A 23,770-nucleotide genomic window follows, 5' to 3' on the forward strand; every position below is an offset into this window, starting at 1 on the left:
CATACCAACGTGACTTCTGGACAACAGAGCCCTGCCCTGGATCACAGACGGACGCTGTCGATGAGGTTGACGATGACGGAGTAAATGTCGGAGCGGTCAATCTTTCCCCGACGAACGCTAGTCCGGCGCTAAGCCCGTCCGGTGCAAGTCGGCGATTCTCTTTGTTTTCTCCATCAACTCGACTTGACGGCCTGAAGACAGCTGCGGTCAGCCTTTTGGTTCCTTTACGGTAGCTTCGGCCAGTCGCCTTCGTGTGGACGGTTCATCCAATCCTTGCGACTCTCCCACTCTTCTTTGTTTCCCTCCTCGCCCCTAGATTCGAACGCCGCATTCCACCACTCACAATGTTTTCCGCAAAACCTGCCGGCGGCTTGTCCATCAACACCAATTCCGCCAATTCGCTCTTGTAAGCACATTTCTCCTTGTGTTCGATGTTTGGGAGAAGTCTGTGCATCGTCTTGCTCGACTTCGCAGTGGGTGGCTTTCTGTATGCCTTGTGCTGGTCATGACTTGCGCGAGTGCAATGCCCACAACCCCTTGCCTTTTGTATTGTGGTGTTGCTTTTTTTTAACTCACTTTTTTGGTCCTGCATTCCACATTCTTTGTTTCCGTCTGGTTGTAGTGGCACAAGACTGAGCTGACCCGTTCTTCCCGTTCATCAGTGGTGGTGCCAATAATGCCCAAACTTCCTCGTCCACAACAACGCCCGGGTCGACAACCACCTCCGGTCTCTTTGGGAATCTAGGAGGCTCAACGGCGCAATCGAAACCCGCAGGCGGTCTATTTGGGAACACTCTGGGCGGTGGAAACACGCAGCAAACGCAGTCTGGATCCAGCTTGTTCGGAGGCCTAGGCGGGCAGCAACAGCAGAACCAGCAGAACAACACGACTGGCGGGGGTCTGTTTGGAAATACGACGCCAGCTGCCTCGCAACCACAAACCAACAGTCTTTTCGGAGGCACCGCGGGTGCGAACAATACTATGCAGAACCAGACCAAACCAGCTTTCGGTCTCGGGGGCGCTTCGACCACTGGCGGTGGGCTGCTGTGAGTAACGCTATGGATTCGGAATTCTCTACATCAGCGCTTTTTACTAATATGGCCCTGGATCCAGAGGCGGTTCCACTTTGAATAACACTCAGCAGCAGCAACAGCAGCAGCAGCCCCAGAAGCCCACGCTATCGCTTTTCGGAAACCAAAACCAACCTGCGGCTCAGCAAGTGCCGCCCCCTTCGACGCTGTCAAACACCGTGGTCCCCGGAGTCATAGTGGATATCAGCAACCTTTTACCGACTACGAAATTTGAGAGCTGCACCGGCGACATCAAGGCCGAGCTGGAACGCTTCGACAATGCCGTTCTTGCGCAGATCCAGATGTGCAATGAGATTGCCAATATGATCCCCAGCATTGCGGCACAGGGCGAGACCATCCCCAACGACGTGGAGTTTGTGCAGGGAAAATTGGAGACGATGCAGCACGCTCTCGAGAACGATGCAGGCGACATCGACCAGTTGCGCGGGCTCGTGGCGCGGGATGCGGCGGAGGCCCAGGTTGCTTTCCGTGCGATTGACACGCTGAAATTACCCCTGCAGTTCCAGTCCGCCGGAGGTCCCGGCTGGTGGTCCGTTCAAGACCAGAAGATGTCCGACCGCCAGTCGCTGCGGTCCAGCCGGAAAAACACCTTGGCCCTGCCCGACGATGTCGAAGCCGATCCGTCCACGGCCACCGCTATCAACGGCGTTCCTGTCAACCTGGTGGACTACTTCTCTCAGCGATCCGACGACATGGGCGGCGTTCTTGATCAATACACCCACAACCTGAAAGACATCGAAGACCACCTTCATGGCGTGGAATCGACTCTTGAGCGACAGATCCACGAGTTCTTGACATCGCGAAGCCGGGACGGTTCCTCGGCCGGAGCGCCCAAGACGGTCCTCAGCGACTTGACGGCTGTCCTTGGCGATGTGGAAGCCGGCATTCTGGGAGTGGCCAGTCGTCTTGGCCAAGTGACCGAGCAAGCCCAAGAGGTCGTGCTGGGGCCACCCTCAGTTGATGGGAGACTCGGACTGTGAGATGGACAAAATTGCCGCATGATTTCCTAGATTTTCTGTACATTATGACTATTCTTTTCCCCCGGGTACACATGGCACCGTGGGAATGGACGGTTGATGTGATTAAGCATGATTGAGGTCCGGCGTTCTGCGTGTTTAGATTAGCCAGATTAACTTGCGATTGTCTATTTCTTCCATTTATTTCCGCCTCTGCCTATCACCGTAAGGCATAAGGTATACTTGACTTCACCACCAGTTGGAGGGCCTCTGCAGAGTCTTAGTCAGCGCCCACGCAAGAGGCTCACAATCTTGCGTGATCGCACCCAATTCTGCGGCGATCTTCCCCACAACTCCATCGTCCGTTTTCTTGGGATTCGGTTCTCGGTTTATGCCTGATTGATAATTCAGCCGATCTCTCCACCGCTATCTAGGATCTACTGCAACGCTCGAAGGCGAGGACCGGACGTCGGCATAGTAGCGTGAAACTGTCCCTTGATGACCTTCCAGTTCATACCAAGAATAACATCATGCTGCAGTGATCACAATCTCACTGGATGACATATCAGTCATCCGCGATGTCACCTAGCTTACTAGTTGGAATGAAATAATCCTGCTTGACTGCAACCTCATCCTCACCGTATCTTTCTCCGAGACCGATTGATTAAGAGCTACGCCATACGTCCACAGGAGACCGACGGTCATATCTTGTGGGCCAGGGGATCACTTGCCTGAGAAACACGCTATGATGTTTCATTTTGCTCATCATTATTGACTCATCGTTCCCCATGGGTTCTGCTCTACTCATAGTCTCATGGTGATGGCCGACCCACATCGCATTCCAACATCCAGCGAGAACATGACGTGATCGCATCCACCGCTTCGGGAAGCCCTCCACAGAAGCTTACCAACCATGGATCTCTTCCTTACGGAGTATGAGGATTCCTCATCGCGCCACATGTTCACGGCTTGGGTGATTTTTGTCATCGATGGTGCCATCGCCGTCTGCTCCGTTTCTGGGGGAGATGTGTGATTATGGCCCCGGCCTTCCGGGAACCTACGAGGCATACATATAGGAAAGGGGCTGCCCTCCAGACTTGATTCTTCAAGACCACCAGTCCATCACAAACAAACTTTCGGCAAGGAAATCAGTCGGCCGAGTTCTCAGTTCGTCTACTTGCAATTTTCAGAATGGCTCCCTCGCTGGAAGACCCTGTCTTGCGCCAATCCCTGGGCGAGCTCCCTTTGCCCAAGAAGGCCACCGTCGTTGACGGCAACAACAAATTCAATTACCAACCCGGACGAACCGTCGTTGAAAGCCATGATGACTATCCTTACGAAGACCTCAAACCCTCGTTTCCCGACATCCATTGGGATCCCATCGAAGAGACCTCATATGACGATAGGGGCCTTTATGGTGACACCAAGTTCCGCAACCTGTTGCAAGATGCAACCGATGTCTTCGACTACAATCCCAAAATCGGCACGGAAATCCATGGAGCCAACCTTGCCACTCTCACCGATGCACAAAAGGATGACTTGGCTCGTCTGGTCGCTGTTCGTGGAGTAGTAATCTTCAGGAATCAGGATGACTTTGATATTGAGGCACAAAGAGAGTTCGGCAGGTACTTTGGCAAGCTGCACAAGGTATGATATATCTTTCAAGAATTCCTCGCGGTCATTATTCTGACAACCCATAGCATGCTACAACAGCTGTTCCCAAGAAGGGCGGCCTGGAGGATGTTCATGTCGTCTATACCGGTGACAACGCCGCCGACCAACGAGCCGTGTTTTCGCCCAGCTTCCTTTGGCACTCAGATGTATGTTTCCTGTCTTGACATCCAAGGCACCTCAAACTGACTAGAAATGATAGGTAACCTATGAGGTGCAACCACCATCTTACACTCTCCTGAAACTGTTGACCGGACCCCCTCGTGGAGGTGGTGGTGACACGCTCTGGACTTCTCAGTATGCGGCGTATGACGCTCTTTCGTCGCACATGCAGACATATCTCAAAGGCCTGACGGCCCTTCACTCGGCAGACATGCAAGCATCCGACACGCGAGCTGCTGGCCGAACTGTCCGCCGGGAGCCGGTCACCACCGTACACCCTCTGATTCGAACCAACCCCGTCACCGGATGGAACAGTCTGTTCTTCAATCCCGGGTTCGTGACAAAGATCATTGGCGTTCCTAAGGTCGAGAGTGATGCCATCCTCCGATACCTCACCGAGGTGATTGCCACTACACAGGAGACCCATGCGCGTTTCCAATGGGGCAAGAATGACGTTGCGATCTGGGACAACCGGACAACGGTAAGCAATGAACTTCCAGTCTAGATTAAAGAACATGCTAGTCATACTAACAAAACCTATAGAACCACTCTGCCTCTTACGGATTCGCTCCCCACCGACGCCATGCAGTGCGAGTCGCCTGCCATGCCGAGCGCCCTGTCTTGCTCCCGACAGGAAAGTCACAGGAAGAAGAGCACATTGCTCTGTACAACCTTCCGGCTGTCAACAAAGACGGCTCACGCCAGTCCAACTATAATGACTAATTTGGGACATTCGTGCCTCCATGATATTTACACACAACGCTGGCGTTGGCGCATACCCGGGACATGACAGTCATTGCATTCAAAATTAGCAGAGCACTTTGAGATGATTTACTTAGCTTTTTATTAGCGAAATGAGATGTTTATTCGTCGTTCTTTAAACGATTCTGGAGCCCTCGCGTAGAATGGAGAGAAGCACGTGCAGCAGTTTGGCCGAACAATTCTGGCGTCGATGCACCACTTCCGCTGCCTACTACTTCTCCCCCACCTCTCTTCTTAGGACACAACCCTGTGAGAGACCGCAGAATGGGAAACTCATCCGACCCTTCTATTCTAGAATATGCCCGGTTCTACGGCATCGCAAGCGACTTCACGGCAGTCGATCCTCTCACGTACATCGACGACACTTACCAAATCCCCACGCCGGAGCTACAGCCCAGTCCCGTCACCGAGCAATTACAAAAAGCCCAGCAAACAATCACTCAAGCATTACTCAAGGAGAAGCTGGATATCAAGAAGGAAAGCGCACGCCTGCTGTCGACCGTGATCCGAGATGCAGGTGCTAAACCCGAGGACATCAATTGGGCCGATGTTTTGCCGGCATTCAGTCGAATGGAAAGATTTCAGGTGGAACCTCCCATTTTTCCTGCAGAGCATGATACAGACACTATGCTCGCTCGGAAACGTTTAAGATACGAAGATTGTGAAATCCAATTGCAACCGCTTGAGGAACCTCAGTCAGTTGCAGCACTTCCGAGCTGTTTGCCGGGCGGTATATATGAAGCCATGGACAAGATCAAGTTTGAGAAACTCAGCTGTAGCAAAGATGCCTTCAGGTTGATACAAGATGCCAAAAACTGTGCTGTAACTTCTAAAAAGGACTTGGAGAGTTTACTAATGGAAGAATTAAAGCTATGTCAGGCAAGTTTATTGACAGAGGCCCTGTGAAAAGTAATGCTAACAACTCCAATTGTGTCTACAGGACGAGCTCACCTTTCCAGAGTCACCCGCTCTTGTCCTCTCCAATGCCGACGATATGCATTTCCGAAGTTCTTCGCCGGTTGCGAGTTTACAGATGCCCCCTTATCCCATCTCGCCGCGTGTGTTCGCCGAATATAGCTCACAAACCAGCGACAAGAGCTCAGACAGCTTTGAACCAGAGGGTGAACTAAATAGGTTCTCGGGACATACCAATTCATATGGATCTAGTTCTTCTAGTAGAATCTCGGTGGCTGATAACCAGGATTCAAAGATCAACACGCAGACTACTCCTAGCATCTCTACCAATGCCGAGACTCTTCACCTTGGCATCGATGCACAGTCGTTTGCTTCAGCTAATTGTCTCTCCCGAGCAGATAGTTCTCTTCAGAAGAAGATCAGTGAATCCAGCATAGGTACCATCGTTTCCTCCGCAGATACATCCACACCCTCAGCTACAAAAGACCCATCCACGGCGGACGGAGAGGTTTCAAAAGCCGCTGAGAGTCTGTTTTCTGAACCATCCGGTGATAAAAAGATATCATCGGGGAGCGCCAATCAATTTTCTTGTCACAGAGATGAATCAAGCATCAGCCCGGACACCCTACCAACGATATCACCTCCTCGGCCAATTGGCGAGTTGCAGGGCCCAAGCCGAACCACCGAAGGACCATCTATAAACAATGCGGAACAGAATACGTTGACAGAAATGCGTCTTCAATCGAAGAATAAAAGCCCTTCGACCCTCAGAATTCTTTTTCCACATAAGAGAGAACGAAGCATAAGCCAGGATAACCTCAAGGTGAAGCATAAACAAATCCATCAAAGGAAGAAGACTAAGGGAGAAACAATTTCCGACTTGAAAGCGTCCTTACCACAACAAGTCTCTCTAGGTTCATTGTCATCATTCATGGAAATTAGAGGCCGAAACCAAAGTCGACGGACAGTTGTCGCTACAAGCCAATACTTCAGCTCCCAGCCCAGTCACAGCAAGGTTGAACAGCACGACTCTACTAGAAATGCAGAAGAGATCTCCACAGTTGTACCAGCGACGTTTCTAGAACGAGTCCCGCAATTTGAACGTAAAATCCACCAGCGATCATACCTATTCGTCTCTACTACACTTCTGAAAACACACCTCGATCTTATACAATTGATCGAAAAGATCCAAGATGTACCTACCATTGTATACAGAGACTATGAAAACACGGTCAGACAATTCCATCTCAAACACAACTCGGAAAATATACCCCATCAGCCAGAAGCAAGACACTCCCTTCCAAAAGAAGCAGATATCATAATTTCACCAACAACCGGGGTAATCTTAACAACATCCCAAGCAATCACTCAACTACACCTCCCCGGACATAGGCCCAACAACCCCAGAACAGCTGACCTCAAATGCATAAACTCGCCACTCCGCGAACGTATCTTCGTCCTTGCGCCACGCTACGAGCACCTCTACCTGCTCATCTCACACGGGACCAGCTCTAGAAAAGTGGCCCAGGGCGGCAGTGCCGGTATAACATGGACAGTGGAAAAGCGGACACTGGCCTCTTTCGCTTCGTTACTCGCCTTTTGCAATTCGATGAGTGACTGCACAACCATCGTCCCACTTTGGGTGCCCTCGGCTCCTGAGGCACTAGCAAAGTGGATTCTTTCACTACATGATAAGCATGCAATCGAGTTGCCTCAAGCAGATGTTGCAACCCCTCGACAAACCGGGTTCACGCCGGTGAATCCAAAACCACAACCCCAGCTTACCAGGGCTGAGCATGACGCCATGGAGGAGTCAAATTGGGAGCACTTCCTCAGGCGAGCCGGTTTGAATCCGTATGCTGCCCAAGCTGTGCTTGCTATTCTCAGTCACAAAACTGCGGGAATGGAGATGAACGTTGCAGACGGTGTCTCCGTTCAAGAGTACGTTAAAATCGGAGCTCTGTCCAGCTTCATTGAGATGACTGCTGTGCGTCGACGAGAGCTGTTCGAAAAATTGATGGGAGAGAAGGTGGTCGGTCGAATCAGTCGCGTGCTAGAAAAAGACTGGCAGTGTGACTGGGCGCTAAATTTCAATCATTCTGCGGAACTGTAAAGACTGATCGATAAACACATTCAATTACGTCGCTGCATTACCGATGATAAGAAACCGTCAGAGAGGAGATTATCATATCTGATTACTCATTTCATCGCGCAGCCTGCGTATGAAGACGGCGATTGCTAGGTAGAGACTTAAGATACATAAGAGAATATGCAACAAAGTAAATAGTCATTTCACGCTTTAGACGATAGATGCAAGGGGACACATTATAGCCCAAAAATACCAAGAACGGAAACATAAGTCCGTCCTCATATACCATTGGGGTTTTTATTTTCGATTATTCGGTTTTGTTGGATTTGGTTGGGCGTGGAGTTCAGGGATGACGCGCATGAAAGCTCATTCGCATGGTATAGTACAGGTCTTCGACTAGAATCGAACGATCCTAGGCTCAGAGAGGAAAAGACAAAGGCGTATGCGGCATCTAGTTCTCCTTGATCTTGGCAAGGATCCTATGGCAGATGTTAGAACACAATCACAATGCAGATCGCGAGCGACAAGGGAAAACATACTCAGAGTCACGGAAGAGGGTGTACTCGTCCTCGCCAACCTTGATGGGGCTACCACCGAACTGTTACAGAGCTCTGTTAGTCCTCATTCTTCATCCCAGCTAGGCATATTATAAACCCAGGACACGGGAAACCAGCCGACGTACCTGGGGGATCAAGACACGGTCACCGGCAGTGACACCCATGGGGAGTCTCTGGCCGTTACGGTCAAGGAGACCGGGGCCAACGGCAAGGACCTGAGCCTCGTTCTGCTCCTTGACGCTGCTCTCGGGGAGGAAGATACCCGAGGCGGTCTTGGTCTCGGGCTTGACGCGCTGAACCAGGACGCGGTCCATGAGGGGGGTGAGGTTCTTGATGTTGCGGAGGAAAGACTATGCGACAGGGGTTGGTTAGCGATGGTTATTCAAGCTTGACCCGAGCATTGAACTGAGGCAGTTGCCGAAGTAGCCGACGAGACGTCCGGTCTTTCAAGGAGCAAAAAACGAGAGAAAAATTCAAGGGGGGTGGTATAGCTGCTGGGAAGAGGTTGAAAGGCATGACATACCATTGTGACGGGTGTGTTTGACGTGAGGAACGACACAGAAGATCAAGCGGAGATGACAGAGAGGAAAGTTGGAGGTCTGGAGAGCGAAGGGAAGAAAAGGACGGGGAAGAAGAAGATCTGGACTCGTCGGCCCGCGAGAAATTTCCAGAATGCCAAGACTTGCCGACAGCTTCCACCACTGCCGAGGGTATTCTCTCGACTCTACGGCATCTTCTGCAGCCTGCGGTCGATCCAGTGTTTCTTTACAGGAGACGATTCCTCGTGGATTGTGATAGCTCGTCTCTACGGTCTGATCATGGGCAATCCTGTCTCTGGAAGCGCGGCTCACTCTGTCGCATCACCAACCATACAGCTCCTTTGCCCCGAACAGTCAAACAAAGAACACATTCAAGCCATTTCTCATAGTAAACAACAAACTCCGCAGTACATATCCGTCCTAAAATGCAATTCGGGGCATGGTCAAGATTATAGCCGTGATTGAAGAAAAAAAAAAGCACGCATCCATACTTCCTTTACCACCTCCGCCCTCGCCCTCGTCCAGCGTTGAACCCACCGCCATATCCCATCTGAGATTGTCCTCCTTGACCCCCAAAACCCGCTTGAGCTGGTTGTCCGCCGCCCGCGCCGGAAGGTCCGCTCATGAGTGCTTGGGCATTCTGCATAAAGGTCATAGGATCCATGGTGGCAGGATCCATGCCTCGGGACATCATGGTGGCTAAGACGCCTGACAACATCTCATTCGACATATCAGGCATACCCGGCATACCTGGCATCGGCGGCAGTCCACCAGCTGGACCGGGTGCAGGTCCAGGTTGCGGGCCTCCGGGCATTGGCGGCGGCACTCCACCGTTCAAGAATGCCTGCATCTCGTCCAATTGTTTCTTCTGGTCCCCAACTTCCCTCCGAAGCTCTTGCTGTTTCAAAACGTAGCTGGCCCAGGTGAATTCGTCGAATCCGTAGTTGAAGTAATCGGAGATATCCGATCCCGGACGCCTCCATGGCTTGTCATCCTCCGGGAAATCCATATCCATGTCCGTCGACAAAATAGGCTTTCCAGTAGAAGGGTGCGTCGGGTTTGCATGCACATCAATCGTGGACGCATGGACGGGGGGATATTCGGATCCCGGCTTCTGGGGAACGGCCGGCCTTGCGCTGCCTGAGACTGGGGTGGCTGATTCCACTTTGGGCGTCAGATTAGGCGTGGCAGATTTGGATCCCGGGTAGAGATCTGTGGATGGCGTTCGCTGGGACTCGGTTCGAAGCATCGTATGACGGGGGTGTGGGCTATCCAAGCGCTATGCATTAGAAGACTGTCGGCTTTCATCGTCACCAGTTCAAACTCACACTTCGGGGGCTGGGGCGTCCGGAGGAGCCTCCGTGATGATGTTGAATTCATCCTAGAATTGATCAATCAGTCTCCGCTCCAAAGACACAGGGTCTGCCAGACGTACATCATCGTCCTCCTCTACCTCAATTTCTTCGTCATCATTTGAATTTGAATGCTGGGGGGTGGCATTTGAGGACTGATTGTAGGGCGCATTTTGAGTATTGGTGACCGGGACTGCATCAGCAGGGTCATAGAAATCATCGTCTTCTTCCTCCATGGTATCGGGGTGTGCAGGTGTGCAATTGAAAGAAAGCGACAAAGGAAGGTTGTTTATCGATTCCGGCGGCGAGCGCATTGAGGCTGTTTGGCCTGTTTGCACCGGTTTGGAGCAGAAAGCCGTGACAGCGGCACCTACAAGGGCTGAGCAGCACAAAGAAATGCCTAAACTGTAAAATAAAGATCCTAGTCCCAAATAGGCCACGTTGGGTATTTTAATCCGATTTTTACGTGTTTTTTCCAGCCTTGTAGAGCGGGTGTTTTCTTCATAAGGGCGTTGGTCACGTGCATCGCCCGGACGTCAGTCGCTTTTGCCTCAGGAATGCGCTCGAGCTCCGCGACTCTTCCCTGCACGTGTCGTGGATTTCCATGAAAATGGCACCATCAGAGAACGACAGCCACAGCTCGACGCCGCGGTCCTTTACCGGCCAAACTGCCTCGGCCGAGGAGTTGCTGAAGTCGCAGACAGTTGGTCTGGTTCATCTTTCCGACTTTCGCAAACGTCGCGCAGAAGTGCTAGAGCAGAAAGAACGAGAAGCACATGATAAATCCCTGGGGAGGTTTGCATCCGGTGACTCGAGGGGCGCAACACCTTCGGCAAGCGATGCGACTGATGGGTGAGTCAAGGCGCAGGTTTCCAGTTCTTGTTGCTCGACTAACCGCATATCGCAGAAATTCGACGCCACAGAGCGAAGGCCCTCCCAAGAAGAAGAAAAAGAAGAAGCCGCTAGCGAAGAGCAAACTTTCGTTTGGAGACGACGAAGAGGAGGAGAACACTGGGAACGATTCCGCTGCCACGCCGGGCGAGTCGCGGATCGGCCGATCAGCTTCCAAGACGCCCGTTGACGATGGTTCCCTGCCGTCGTCTCGTCGGATTACGCCGAACCCCAATGCACCACCTCCGCCGAAAGCAATGACCAAGGCGACCATCAAGGCAGAGGCAGAGGCACGAGATGCTCTGCGCAAGGAATTTCTGACGATGCAGGAGGCCGTCAAGAACACCGAGATCCTGATCCCGTTTATCTTCTATGACGGAACAAACATACCAGCGGGCAGCGTCAAGGTCAAGAAGGGGGATCCTGTCTGGTTGTTCCTCGACCGATGTCGTAAGGTCGGAGCAGAGCTAGGAGTAGGAGGGAACAGCGGCGCCACCAAGGGACGCAAAGACAACCGCCGTGAATGGGCGCGAGTCAGTGTCGACGACTTGATACTAGTCAAAGGAGAAATCATTGTCCCTCATGTGAGTGCTGCAGTCTACCGGGTCTTGTAGCTGCCTGAATTCTAACCGATCGTCGTCTAGCATTACGAATTATACTATTTCATCGCCAACCGCGTGTCCAATTTCACCCGTGGCGGCGGGTTGCTATTCGATTACTCCGACAAGCCCCCTCCAGCCAGCTCTAGTGATAATCCTTTGTCGAAACCGAACGGCGAAGAACTTGAAGGGGCCGCCAAAGATCCCGCCTTGACCAAGGTAGTTGATCGGCGGTGGTATGAGCGAAACAAGCACATCTTTCCGGCCAGTCTATGGAGGGAATACGAACCCGGACCGGAATTCGAGGAAAAGATGCGTACGACAAAGCGTGACGCATCTGGGAATACCTTCTTCTTTTGATGATATTAGAATACGAAAATACAGGGCTCATGAGCTCTATGATTTGTGTATATTAATGCAACGATGAATCTGATGGTTCCCGGCAGGCCGTGGGAACCACCCCTTTTAGCTGTTTTTCTCTGTAGGCACCACCACTTCTCTCCTCCATGCGATTCTCAACCCTTCACTCCCATCAAACCCTTCTTCCATTTATCAAGTTTCCAGGCATCATTGACAGCCACCCCCCCCCCTCAGTATGGACTTCCACTTGCGCTGCAATTCCTTGAAGTGTCGTTCTCCATTGAAAGAGAGAGCGGTCGTTACTACTTGCTCGTAAGGCTGTTTCTACATTGACGCAGTCCCCAACCTCGCCGCATCCAAGTAGTACTGACTTCCCAGTCATATATTTTGTCTGAAATGTGCAGACACCCTCGGCCTTTCACATCCCACCACCAATGAACGTCATTGTCCGGCCTGCCACACCCTCCTCGTCAACCCTGACGACGCCGTCGCAACCGTCCTGAACCCCACGGAAGATTACAAAACCAGCGTGCTCAGTGGTCTCGATCCAAATACCATAATGGAATGTGCGGGGCGAGCCTTGCTTTTCTGGACATATCAGACCACGCAGGAGATGTATGTTTGATGATCCCTCACAGGACCGGGACTGGCCAAATGCTGATGGCAAGAAGCGTCTACCAGGAATTTCTCGCCAAAACGTTGACGGATAAATATGCGACGATAAACACTCACATGGACAAAGTGATTCACAATGCCAATACGGAGATCTCAAGCTTACAGACAAGACTGTCTGGTGCGTTGCCGCCTTCTTGATGATGGATCACGGATTGATTAGGAACAGACATGCAGGCCTCTCAAGAGCAACTCCAGAAGAAAAACCAGGAGCTTGTCGATTTATATCGCGATAAGTGCAAGAAGCTCACACAGATCACAAACCTCTACAACTTGTTAAAATCCCGAGCTATGAGATCACAAATGCAGACCGCTGCATCCGACACTGTCTCCTCCGCGCTCAACACCATGGGAAGATCGGGAAATAGACCTCCAGTGTCGGCACCCACTACTCTTCTAGCTGCATCTGTTCCGCTCCAGACACCCGCGTCCTTCCCCCAGAATACCTTTCCAGTCAACCAAGACGGGGTAGAGCAGATACACCGACACCAGCGCAGTGGCACTGGGAGCTCAAAGAAGGCGAGGGCCGCCGTTGCTGCAATGCCACCACCAGGAAGGCCTCTGGGGATTACAAGAAATCGTAGGTTCTTGTCGATCACTTGAGCGAGGTATTACTGATACCCAAAGCAGGGGACATGCCAAATGCCACTCCGCAGCATCGGACTCGCTTAACGGGCCCATCGCGTCCTTCAACGTCCACGTCACATTTGCAGGATAGCGTGCTGTTTGAGCGATTTCGAGCTGATCCCAATGCTAAAAAGTCACCACCAAACCAGCATGTTATACCGGACAGAGGCCGGGCACGGGGGCAATCTTTTGATCAAGCGGGACCCGCGGGGACGAGGACATTTTTTGACAGTTCAATACGGTAGTTTATGGTTGAGAACTCGTTTGAAAGGTTTAAATAACAACTGAAAAAAAAAAAAAAAAAAAAAAAAAACTTATCTGAATGCTTCGGGGTTTCTTTTTTTCTTTTCTTTTTTTTTTTTTTTTTTTTTTTTTTCGTCCTGCTACTTGAAGTGGTTCGTGCAATAGGGTGTAGTAGCATATAATATATAGAACCACCGGATTTATAGTTAATGTAGCGCAGAGTCATAAGCATTTAATTTTCCAAGCTAGAAAAGCAAAACTTTAAAAATTCCCTAGAGCATAAACAATAAAGTAGAATATTTATATGTCCGTCGCATTATTTTCTAGCTTGACAGCTCGAGAGGATGCGGCAGCCCAATGATGTCGGTCCCGTCGCGTGCTGATTATCGCGACTTCCATTCGTCCGGCAGAAATGCCGACAACAGAACTACCTACCAACATAGCATCCAACATGATTTCTTGCTTCTAGGGTGCATTAAGTGATCTACAATGGTAATTGTATTTTCGGAGATTTTATTATCAAGCCTGAGCTACTGATTGATATGAAATCCTCCGAAGATAGCAACTTATCTCGCAGCTAAAGACCTGATTGACATAACCCGACACCTCTAAACCAACTAGATATCAACCATTCAGCATAGAACCAACTTGCGATTCAATTAAGCTCCAATCGACTAAAATCCCCCGCACTCCCCTCTCCGATCGAGACGCCTCAATCTTTTCGATCGACTCTAGACCGACGGAACCCTGCAAGTCTCGACTGCAAAGGGCCGTCCCGTCCACATCCACATCCACACGCCCGAGTCTCCCGCTTCGGACGTGCGGAAGTCCAACCACCACCACCAAGGGACCGGGAAAAAAAAATAAAAAAATCCACAACCCACCTTTATCTTGATCTCGATGCTAATTTAATTTTAGATCTGATGCAGGGGAAGATTAAGAATAAAATTAGACTTAAGCTCGTAGCTCCGGTGGAACCTGGTTTAGTGGTATTTTTTCGCATGCTTATTTGGACGACTGTATTTTTGATGCTCTCCTTCTATCCAGTCACTCTGGGGGTCACCCTCTAGGAACGACCTATGTGCATTCCTTTAGTCTTACTCTTATCATTGCCATTTTTATTTTCATTCCTTGCATTGATCATAATCAATTAAAATTATTTTGACATACTCTATTTTCATATATACTGTGTTAACAACTCGATGCACCTGACTCCTGCCGTGCTCTCGAGGACCGAATGCCGGCTACTATACAGGAGAACATACACAATAACGAGCAACTACAACATACAAATTCTACTGCACTACTCAGTTCCTTCTTGTGGACGTAATCGTGTCTTGTATTAAACGACTAACTTCATAGACTCTGCTGCAACCAAGTCTAGAAACACCAACTCCAGTACAATGGATATTTCCCCTCTCCTCCGACCGGTCGACCGATCAGGGATTGTATCTTCCCAACTTCCATTTGGACTTTACCCACAAGTGAAACAAAAATAAATATATGAAAAAAGAGTAACCATATCATGCCATGCGTTCAGGAATATAACAAAAGGAGACACACGTAAGATTAAATTAGATAAAACCAGGAAAGAAAAGATTTTCTTTTTTTAAGCACCGAACTCCTTGACGTCGGTCTTCTTGCCGAGCAGAGCAAGGGGCACGATACCACTGACGTGCATCTCGGGGCCGTACACGTGCATGTTGAGACCCAGCTCCTCGCCGACGGCCTTGATGTTCTTCAGACCCTCCTGGTAGTTGGGACCGGCACGGCGGACCCAGATCTGGACCTTGTGCTCGTTCAGGACGGGGGCAACCTCACGCAGAGCGCGGATGACACCCTTGAAGGTCGAGGCGACGTTGGTGAAGTTGGCAATACCACCACCGATGAAGAGGACCTTGCCGTCGGGGTGGGTGGGGGCGCGCAGCATCAGGTCAAGGACCGTGCGGGCGTAGTTGAAGGTCTGAGTCTCGGTGGGAGCACCGGAGTACTCACCGTAGTTGGCAAGCTCGCTGACGAAACCAGCGGAGGCAATGGCATCGGCGTACACGACGGAGGCACCACCACCGGCAACCAGGGTCCAGACACGGCCGCTGGCGTTCAGGACGGTCAGCTTGAGGGAAGCACCGGTCTTGGCGTCCATGTCCGAGATGAACTTCTCCTCCTTGCTCAGCTCACGGCCGAAGGGAGCGGGGAACTCCATGGGGGGACCGGCGTCAACGTTGACCTTGTCGTCCCGGGAGGGAGCAGCCAGACCCAGGTTGGCGGGGCTGCGGGCAATAGCCCACTTGGTGCCGCACTCGAACTCAGCGGTCTGGTCCAGCTTGGCAGCCAGATCCAGGAAGTGAACCTCGGCGGAGGTGGCATCCGCGTTGGGGATGACCACCAGAGGGTTGATTTCCAGGTAGGTGAACTGGCAGTCGACGTAGACGGCATACAGGCGGGAGATGAAGTCCACGAGGACGTTGTGGACACCCTGGGGCACCTTGCTCAGCAGAGCAGCGGCGATCTCCTCGTTGGAGGGGTACTTCTTGAGGTCGACGGGGATGAGCAGCTTCTCGGCCTTAGCATCGACATCACCGACGTCGACACCACCCTCGTGGGTGAAGAGGATCCAGTCACCCTAGGGACCGTTAGCTCAGAACGATTCAAAAACTCGCGGGAAATGTAGAGATCGACTTACCTCACGCACGGAGTTGATGTTGATGTAGTACTCAGTCTCCTGAGGGTGGGGGACGAAAGGCTCGACCAGGAACTGACGCAGGACACCGGTAACGGTCTCAACCTGGACGTCCTTGGCGGCACGAGCCTCAATCCATTCTCTGGCCTCCGCCCAGGTCTTGTTCAGGGCGAGCAGACCGCTCTTGCCTCGTCGCTTGATCAATTGGTCGGGCTTAGCGACGAACTTGGAGCCGGCAGCCAGCAACCACGGGTAGGAGACCTCAGCCTGGTCGAGGACGTCCTTGACGGCGGCGTCTTCGGGGAAGTAGATGGAGGCAAGACGAGAGGGAGGGTTGTGGGTGGTCGAAGGAGGGAGGGGAGTCGGCTTGATGACGGGAGCACGAGTGAGGTGGTAGTTCAGGATGGCCTTGCCATCAGCCTCGAGGATCGACTTGGCGGACATGATGAATAGATGGAAAGAAGGATAGGATTCAAAGGAAGGAGAGAAGACGAGGAGAGGGAGGAGAACGAAGTAGGAGTGTCTAGGAGGATGGTTAGGAGAGAGTAGTGAGAAGAAAGAGTAGTATGGGAAGTCAACCCCAGATTAAGAGTATAGGACAAGAGAAATTGGAGGGGGAGGGAAGAGAAGAGGAAAACAAAAATATTTTTGTTTTATTCCCAGGCTTGGCGGTAATAAAGAACAGTCACCGAAACGAACAACTCTCTTAGTTTCAAGGGGGGGCAGAGAAAAGCACAGATAGGGGAAGAATCCGAGGAAAGAAAAAAAAAATACTGACCGAGAATTAACGGGATTGTTGATGGTAAGAATTGGAGAGAGGGGAATGGGGTCTCTTTTTTTCTTTTTCCGCTTCCCAAAATTGCTGGATACGGCAGGATGGGTGGCCAGCCCACGCCGTAAGATACGACACCGCCTGTACGGGCAACCCTTCAGGGCCGAGCTCGGGCAGGCAGCGGAGCCACTAGGCCCAGAAGGGACTGGCGCTGTTGAGATTCGGTGGGGAAAAGCGGGCCGGAGTTAAACCCAGAGTGTCAAGTTGCCTTCGTTGGGGACTGCTGGCCCGGGTATTTAGGCCTCAGTATCTGCCCTACGCTGTAGCCTCAATACTGAACCCCCTTTGATGGCGCTGTTGCGCCCTCACGGCCTGCTCCGGATGGCCCTGCGCCTTTTTGTTGGGTGCGGATTCGGTTCGGTTGACGACCCCGTCGGACGCGATGAGACAATTGTCCAGAGTTCGGCCAAAATGGTCTGATGCAGCGCCCGCCCGTGCCATGCGGTCGCCGTATACTTCCCCCCGGTGATGTCAGTCTTCAGCCTCCAACCGCCGTCAATCCACAGGCCATATGGGCAGTTCTGGGCACCGTCGCGCTTCTAGAAAAATCCCCTCGACTACCGCAACCGTGCTACGGGCTGGCCGGATCAGGCAAGAGGGTGCCTGAGGCGAGCTCGTCAGGGCCGGCGACCGCGTGATCGGGCGGGTCGAGTCGGTGAGCACCGCCTGGGAGCTGCCACCACTAGACCAACTAGCGTATCGGCCCCGTCCCTGCACCTTTGGGAAGGGATCTCCACTGCGCTGGTCCCAACCGGAACGCCTCCCTCGAGCTAGGCTCCTAGGACGAGATATTCGCCGTATTACGGAGTACGGGGTCTCCCGAGCTCATCGTCAGCCACGCCTGCAGCAGTCCAAGCATCCTTGTCCGGAACAGGAAGCAGAGTTTGTTGAGAATGGCCCGTCTGGTCCCTCCGCAGTTTAACGGAGTTATCCTTTGTGCATCCTGGCCTGGAAGGCGTAGTGACGTGACTGAGTACTGTAGGTAGTATTCTATAGACTGCCGTACTAGGAATCCTCTGTACCTATCTGTATACTGCAAACTCCGGACTCCGTTTTTGTCTCTACTTAGTACTTTCGCTGATGAACGGCTGTGAGAGCATCCCATTACCGAATTCTATGACTGTGCCTGACCACCTGCTCCGTACGGCTATTATTATCATCTCGCTAGTTTCAACTGTGTACGTTGACGCTTTGCCCCAACTAGAAGCTGACCCAGCCAACGTGTGGCTCGTTTCCACGGTACGATACCGTACAGGCGATCCCTCCGAGCATACCTGACCCCATCGAAATCCCGATATCGTTGCCCCTCCATTTGGTTCTTTTTTTTTTTTTTTTTTTTTTTTCTTTTTTCCATTTAATTTTAATGTTTTCCAAAATTACATACTCCGTACACTCGGTTTTATTTTATTTGGTTATCCCATTATTATTTTTTTTCCTGCTCTGCTCCCATCGATTCGACTTTCTCCATTTCTTTCCCATCAAATCCACTTCATCCATTATCTTCCCCCCCCTCCAATTCTGTTTTCTCCATCTCTGGGTTTATTGTCGTTTTCCTCCTTTCCTCTCCCACACTTTCCCATACATCCCCTCCCCTTCTCCCTAGGTTGCAGTCATTTGTGACTTACTGCTCAACCTATCCTCCCTCTCTTACTCTCTACCTAATAATACTTTTAATTCTTTCTTTGACGGATTTGTTTAGAAGTGCTCTGTTGACAGGTATGTGAAGCCCTTGCAACCAATTCGTCGCTGTCTGCTTTCCCAAGACTCTGCGGACCTTCCTGGCCATTGTTTGGTAAACGACAAGCTGACCGTCCTGGAATTGACAGAGTAATCAATCATCATGCCTGCTTCTGCTCCTTTGGTCAGCGCCGGCGGCTCCAACGCCAACGACAACATCACCCGCTTCGAACCCCCCAGCCGAGTGCTCTCTCCTCACAGCCACACCCTCTTCCACAACAAGACAAGATGTTTCGTCTAGTAAGTGCCCCGAGAATGCGAGGCCACGGGGACCAGGAACAGGCGTTGACCGTTGTCACAGTGGTATGCAGCCCCGTGCTGTCCAGGGTATGCTTGACTTCGACTTCATCTGCAAGCGTACCACCCCCTCCGTCGCCGGTATCATCTACACCTTCGGTGGTCAATTCGTGAGCAAGATGTATGGCAATCTCCGCATCCTCCCCGGGTGAAAATACTAACCCCGTATCTAGGTACTGGGGCACCAGCGAGACTCTCCTGCCCGTCTACCAGGATGTCTCCAAGGCCATGGCCAAGCACCCCGACGTTGACACCGTTGTCAACTTCGCCTCTTCCCGTTCCGTCTACAGCTCCACCATGGAGCTGATGCAGTGCCCCCAGATCAAGTCCATCGCTATCATTGCGGAGGGTGTCCCCGAGCGTGTATGTGATAACCAAAGCTCTCTTCCCGGGATTCCTAGCTAACAGAATGTCCAGCGTGCTCGTGAGATCTTGGTTGCCGCCAAGGAGAAGGGCATCACCATCATTGGCCCCGCCACTGTCGGTGGTATCAAGCCCGGTGCGTTCAAGATCGGTAACACCGGTGGTATGATGGACAACATTGTTGCCTCCAAGCTCTACCGCAAGGGTTCCGTTGGTTACGTCTCCAAGTCCGGTGGTATGTCCAACGAGTTGAACAACATCGTGTCCCAGAACACCGACGGTGTCTACGAGGGTGTTGCCATCGGTGGTGACCGTTACCCCGGTACCACTTTCATCGACCACCTTCTCCGTTACCAGGCCGAGCCCGAGTGCAAGATCCTGCTCTTGCTCGGTGAAGTCGGTGGTGTTGAGGAGTACCGTGTCATCGAGGCTGTCAAGAACGGCACCATCACCAAGCCCATTGTCGCCTGGGCCATCGGTACTTGCGCCAGCATGTTCAAGACCGAGGTGCAGTTCGGTCACGCCGGTGCCTCTGCCAACTCGCAGCTGGAGACCGCTGTCTACAAGAACAAGGCCATGCGCGAGGCCGGTATCCACGTTCCCGAGACCTTCGAGGACCTTCCCCAGATCCTGAAGGAGGTCTACGACGCCGAGGTCCAGAAGGGTGTCATCAAGCCCCAGCCCGAGCCCGTTGTTCCCAAGATCCCCATTGACTACTCGTGGGCCCAGGAGCTGGGTCTCGTCCGTAAGCCCGCTGCCTTCATCTCCACCATCTCCGACGACCGTGGCCAGGAGCTTCTGTACGCCGGTATGCCCATCTCCGATGTCTTCAAGGAGGACATTGGTGTTGGTGGTGTCATGTCTCTTCTGTGGTTCCGTCGCCGCCTGCCTCGCTTCGCCAGCAAGTTCCTTGAGATGGTTCTCATGCTCACTGCCGACCACGGTCCCGCCGTGTCTGGTGCCATGAACACCATCATCACCACCCGTGCCGGCAAGGACCTGATCAGTGCCCTGGTCTCAGGTCTGCTGACCATCGGTTCTCGCTTCGGTGGTGCTCTTGACGGTGCCGCCGAGGAGTTCACCAAGGCTTTCGACAAGGGTCTCAGCCCCCGTGACTTCGTCGACGGCATGCGTAAGGAGAACAAGCTGAGTACGTTGCCCATTTGAATTTCCGCATGTCTTGAATCGTTTTCTAACCTGCCTTATAGTCCCCGGTATTGGTCACCGTATCAAGTCCCGTAACAACCCCGATCTCCGTGTCGAGCTGGTCAAGGAGTACGCCAAGAAGCACTTCCCCAGCACCAAGCTGCTCGACTACGCCATTGCCGTCGAGACCGTGACCACCTCCAAGAAGGACAACCTGATCCTGAACGTTGACGGTGCCGTCGCTGTCTGCTTCGTCGACCTCATGCGCCACTGCGGTGCTTTCTCCCCCGAGGAGGTCGAGGACTACATGCGCATGGGTGTCCTGAACGGTCTCTTCGTTCTCGGCCGTAGCATGGGTCTGATTGCCCACTACCTCGACCAGAAGCGCCTGCGCACTGGTCTGTACCGCCACCCCTGGGATGACATCACCTACCTGCTCCCCGCCCTCCAGAAGGGTGGCTCGGAGGGCCGTGTCGAGGTCAACCTCTAATTATCTATACCGCATTATTAATTGTCTGATTTTCCTATGTTCCTTTTTTTCATATACGCGGTGGAAGTGGCCAGTGTGGGATGCTGGTAATTTCGTCAAAATCCGTCACGTTATCTGACGTTGGAGTTCTGATGGCTTGTGTTTTGCATTGTTTTCCTTGATCCCCTTTTCCTTTCCCAACTTACAATCTATAGTGCGCACATGTGGCATGACTAGCTGATAAGGTTGATGAATTCTACGCAACTGAGCATGGTGCTATAAGCATCTGGTTTTAGACGAATCACAATACTACGGCCTTGACCGTTCAATCCAATTGTTGAAATTCAGCTATTCTATTCAATTCAAATACACTCGTAGCTGTAGATCCGGAGTGTCCGTGTCTTGTTATTGTAGTTGGTTCTGCCGCCCTTCTGGAAGGCGACGAAGATCTGCCGGCTTCCCCACTTCGGCGAAAAGCCTGACCTTTCCCGACGTAGAAGGACCAGCTATCGATCTTCAACTGAACTGATACAACAAACTCTTTCATCTCATCTAATTTCTCCCTAACACCAACCCCCAATCGACCTACATTCAAGAAAACCAACCCAATGGTCCGCCTCAAACACCGCTACCTCCTCCTCGACATCCTATACCCCGACCCCTCGTCGTGGCCCTCCACCGCCCCTCAGCGCAAACTTGCCTCGGCGCAATCCCAGTCCCAAATCCAGATCCACGCGCCCACATCCGATGCGCTCACGCAGGGCCTCCTCGCCAAGATGGTGCGCGAGGAAGTCGCCGAGATCTTCGGCGACTGGGGGGTCGGTCGCCTGGGGAGTGGTCTGAGCGGTATGTTATGCGACTTCTCTCCTCTGCTTTTCATATCCGCCCAGAGTTAGATGTTTTTTTTCCGGACGCGTCTCACTAATGTCTTTGCTTGGTTCTATCTAGTCAAATACCTTTCTCCCGCAACATCAACAGCTATCATCCGCTGCCCGCGCGCATCCTACCGTCTCGTCTGGACCGCCCTCACGTATATGTCCCGCGTCCCGGAGTACGGGAACCCGAGTCGATCGAAAGGCGCCGGCCCGGCACTGACGAGACCGTGCGTGTTCCGTGTGATCAGAGTCTCTGGGACGATGCGCAAGGCCGAGGAGGAGGCGATTCGGCGCGCGAGAAAGGAGATCGTGCGGTTGAGAGAGGCCGAGGAGGTTGGGGTTTTGGGCGATTTGGTGGGTGGGCTTGCGGAGGGGGGTGCCGGGGTTGTTGAGGATGAAGGGGATAATGGGGAGGAGGTTGTGGATGTGGATATGGATAGTGATGATGATGATTGATTCGGTGAATCAATGGTGGTGGGTGAGGGAGGAATAGCAGTCATAAATTGGGCGAAGTTTTCTTAAGTCATTAGAGATACCCTATGATACACATGTATAGTATAGAAACGAATCGGATTCATGTCATGATTTTCGCACCACCTTCACACCACCGTCGGGGATGGGTCCTCGGGCGAAATCGTCATCATCATCGCCGAAGTCATCGTTCTGACCCGTCGCCTGGGCAGCTTGCGCAGCCTCCTCTTTGGCCTTCGCCTCGGCTTTTAGTTCGTCGAGCTCCATCTGATCATACTCGTCTTTGGCATCGATCCACCGTTCCTGGACATCACGAACATCCATCGTCCCCAGTCCTTCCCGAACCGCGACCTGCCAGACACTATCATTGGCACCCTCCGCAGGGCCAAACACATAGCCGCTGGCTCGATCGATCACATGCAGCAGGCTCATCATGCTCTTTTTATCTTCAACCGCCAGCGTCTCGAACGCAACCAGCCCGAATTCCTCCACGAGCTCAACGATGGCATTGTTAAGCGGTCCGAACTTCTCGTGTGACAGGCGGGAAGACTCGGCTTCTAGATGCGGAAGGAGGTATGAGAGGTCTTGGACTTCGGTGTAGAAATCTAGATTAAACGGGAGGGGCGAGTAGTTTGAGAGGTTGTCGATCTTGGTCAGGACGTTGAGGTGAGGGAGATCCATTTGGAGCATGGCGCGGAGAGAGAGCAGGAGGGCGGATATGAACATCGACGGGAGGGTGAGGTTGTAGGAGTCAATTAGGTGGATGACGACCAACTGGAATCATATCAGCATGGCATTCTCAGATACCAGATGGTGCAGAGTTGCAGAGAGTATACGCACTCGATATCCCAGTTTCTGTAATCTGAAGAAGATATTGCGTAACGACGAATGGTGCGTAAAGATCTCAACCTGACCCGGGCAATCAAAAAGAACATAGTCATCTATAATCGCCAATGCATCCGTCAGTATATGCAGACAGCGGTCGATGTATCGCAAAGAATGCGCCTACCTCCGAGCCCTTTCAACCCCTCCTCCAGCCAGTCGTAGTTTTCCTCCACCTCCTCCATGGCATACAGAATACCTCCGTTCGGACCCAGGTGATCTTCACTCATAACCTCCTCCAGCGTGACGAGGTCGCGGACGTCCAGCGCACACGGATACGACGTCTTATCATTTGCGGGGTCCAGATTCACAATCGAACATTTGCGGCCAATCGCCCCGAGGAACTGATGCATTCCATTGCAGTAGGTAGACTTGCCCGCACCGGGGGGTCCGATGACCAGTTGCGCAAAAGGCATGGCGAGCCACCGAGGAGGGGAGAGGCAAAAAAGATCAGATCTGATCGATGAATCAGCGGAAGTGGAGGAGATGATCTCGAGGTGCCGATAATGGCGGGGGAGAATATACAAAGGCG

The 23,770-nt window shown here is 52.2% G+C and overlaps 11 protein-coding genes across 11 annotated transcripts; 7 read left to right on the top strand and 4 right to left on the bottom strand.

The window, feature by feature from the left end:
• The first annotated feature begins 188 nt into the window (after positions 1–188).
• On the top strand, positions 189–2,246 carry P170DRAFT_385235 (nucleoporin FG repeat-containing protein). Its single transcript, XM_024845713.1, has 3 exons — positions 189–406; positions 663–1,046; positions 1,114–2,246. The coding sequence occupies exons 1-3, from the start codon at positions 345–347 to the stop codon at positions 2,069–2,071; spliced, it is 1,404 nt and encodes a 467-aa protein (XP_024702811.1). The 5' UTR covers positions 189–344; the 3' UTR covers positions 2,072–2,246.
• Positions 2,247–3,238: 992 nt separating this feature from the next.
• On the top strand, positions 3,239–4,603 carry P170DRAFT_426761 (TauD/TfdA dioxygenase family protein; the record flags this gene model as incomplete). The annotated part of the gene is made up of 4 exons (XM_024847733.1): positions 3,239–3,694; positions 3,748–3,867; positions 3,921–4,361; positions 4,424–4,603. 4 exons carry the CDS (start codon positions 3,239–3,241, stop codon positions 4,601–4,603), a joined length of 1,197 nt encoding a protein of 398 aa, XP_024702812.1.
• A 303-nt stretch (positions 4,604–4,906) lies between these two features.
• P170DRAFT_510344 (uncharacterized protein) lies at positions 4,907–7,670 on the top strand (the record flags this gene model as incomplete). Its single annotated transcript, XM_024854771.1, has 3 exons — positions 4,907–5,464; positions 5,583–6,084; positions 6,919–7,670. 3 exons carry the CDS (start codon positions 4,907–4,909, stop codon positions 7,668–7,670), a joined length of 1,812 nt encoding a protein of 603 aa, XP_024702813.1.
• Positions 7,671–7,784: 114 nt separating this feature from the next.
• On the bottom strand, positions 7,785–8,794 carry P170DRAFT_437347 (GroES family chaperonin). Its single transcript, XM_024849349.1, has 4 exons — positions 8,727–8,794; positions 8,329–8,553; positions 8,186–8,244; positions 7,785–8,125 (listed from the first exon to the last, which is right to left on the bottom strand). The coding sequence occupies exons 1-4, from the start codon at positions 8,727–8,729 to the stop codon at positions 8,098–8,100; spliced, it is 315 nt and encodes a 104-aa protein (XP_024702814.1). The 5' UTR covers positions 8,730–8,794; the 3' UTR covers positions 7,785–8,097.
• Positions 8,795–8,939: 145 nt separating this feature from the next.
• fip1 (cleavage polyadenylation factor subunit FIP1) lies at positions 8,940–10,375 on the bottom strand. Its single transcript, XM_024846796.1, has 3 exons — positions 10,178–10,375; positions 10,071–10,123; positions 8,940–10,010 (listed from the first exon to the last, which is right to left on the bottom strand). Exons 1-3 carry the CDS (start codon positions 10,328–10,330, stop codon positions 9,239–9,241), a joined length of 978 nt encoding a protein of 325 aa, XP_024702815.1. The 5' UTR covers positions 10,331–10,375; the 3' UTR covers positions 8,940–9,238.
• A 303-nt stretch (positions 10,376–10,678) lies between these two features.
• P170DRAFT_465178 (FAM50/XAP5 family protein) lies at positions 10,679–12,042 on the top strand. Its single transcript, XM_024852303.1, has 3 exons — positions 10,679–10,946; positions 11,002–11,569; positions 11,630–12,042. Exons 1-3 carry the CDS (start codon positions 10,699–10,701, stop codon positions 11,942–11,944), a joined length of 1,131 nt encoding a protein of 376 aa, XP_024702816.1. The 5' UTR covers positions 10,679–10,698; the 3' UTR covers positions 11,945–12,042.
• A 137-nt stretch (positions 12,043–12,179) lies between these two features.
• Positions 12,180–13,488, top strand: P170DRAFT_447473 (uncharacterized protein; the record flags this gene model as incomplete). Its single annotated transcript, XM_024850878.1, has 5 exons — positions 12,180–12,256; positions 12,323–12,559; positions 12,616–12,737; positions 12,786–13,196; positions 13,247–13,488. The coding sequence occupies 5 exons, from the start codon at positions 12,180–12,182 to the stop codon at positions 13,486–13,488; spliced, it is 1,089 nt and encodes a 362-aa protein (XP_024702817.1).
• A 1,607-nt stretch (positions 13,489–15,095) lies between these two features.
• aclA (putative ATP citrate lyase subunit (Acl)) lies at positions 15,096–16,610 on the bottom strand (the record flags this gene model as incomplete). Its single annotated transcript, XM_024847734.1, has 2 exons — positions 15,096–16,109; positions 16,170–16,610. 2 exons carry the CDS (start codon positions 16,608–16,610, stop codon positions 15,096–15,098), a joined length of 1,455 nt encoding a protein of 484 aa, XP_024702818.1.
• Positions 16,611–18,382: 1,772 nt separating this feature from the next.
• On the top strand, positions 18,383–21,344 carry P170DRAFT_437353 (putative ATP citrate lyase, subunit 1). Its single transcript, XM_024849350.1, has 6 exons — positions 18,383–18,714; positions 18,825–18,975; positions 19,037–19,153; positions 19,206–19,395; positions 19,450–20,545; positions 20,604–21,344. Exons 2-6 carry the CDS (start codon positions 18,839–18,841, stop codon positions 21,029–21,031), a joined length of 1,968 nt encoding a protein of 655 aa, XP_024702819.1. The 5' UTR covers positions 18,383–18,714; positions 18,825–18,838; the 3' UTR covers positions 21,032–21,344.
• Positions 21,345–21,618: 274 nt separating this feature from the next.
• P170DRAFT_385256 (Rpp14/Pop5 family protein) lies at positions 21,619–22,350 on the top strand (the record flags this gene model as incomplete). Its single annotated transcript, XM_024845714.1, has 2 exons — positions 21,619–21,856; positions 21,959–22,350. 2 exons carry the CDS (start codon positions 21,619–21,621, stop codon positions 22,339–22,341), a joined length of 621 nt encoding a protein of 206 aa, XP_024702820.1. The 3' UTR covers positions 22,342–22,350.
• A 40-nt stretch (positions 22,351–22,390) lies between these two features.
• On the bottom strand, positions 22,391–23,704 carry P170DRAFT_409636 (GTPase GPN2). The gene is made up of 3 exons (XM_024846797.1): positions 23,366–23,704; positions 23,197–23,297; positions 22,391–23,130 (listed from the first exon to the last, which is right to left on the bottom strand). The coding sequence occupies exons 1-3, from the start codon at positions 23,652–23,654 to the stop codon at positions 22,465–22,467; spliced, it is 1,056 nt and encodes a 351-aa protein (XP_024702821.1). The 5' UTR covers positions 23,655–23,704; the 3' UTR covers positions 22,391–22,464.
• Positions 23,705–23,770: the final 66 nt, after the last annotated feature.

Source organism: Aspergillus steynii, assembly GCF_002849105.1.
Source record: "Aspergillus steynii IBT 23096 chromosome Unknown P170scaffold_5, whole genome shotgun sequence".
NCBI classification, from domain to species: Eukaryota; Fungi; Ascomycota; class Eurotiomycetes; order Eurotiales; family Aspergillaceae; genus Aspergillus; species Aspergillus steynii.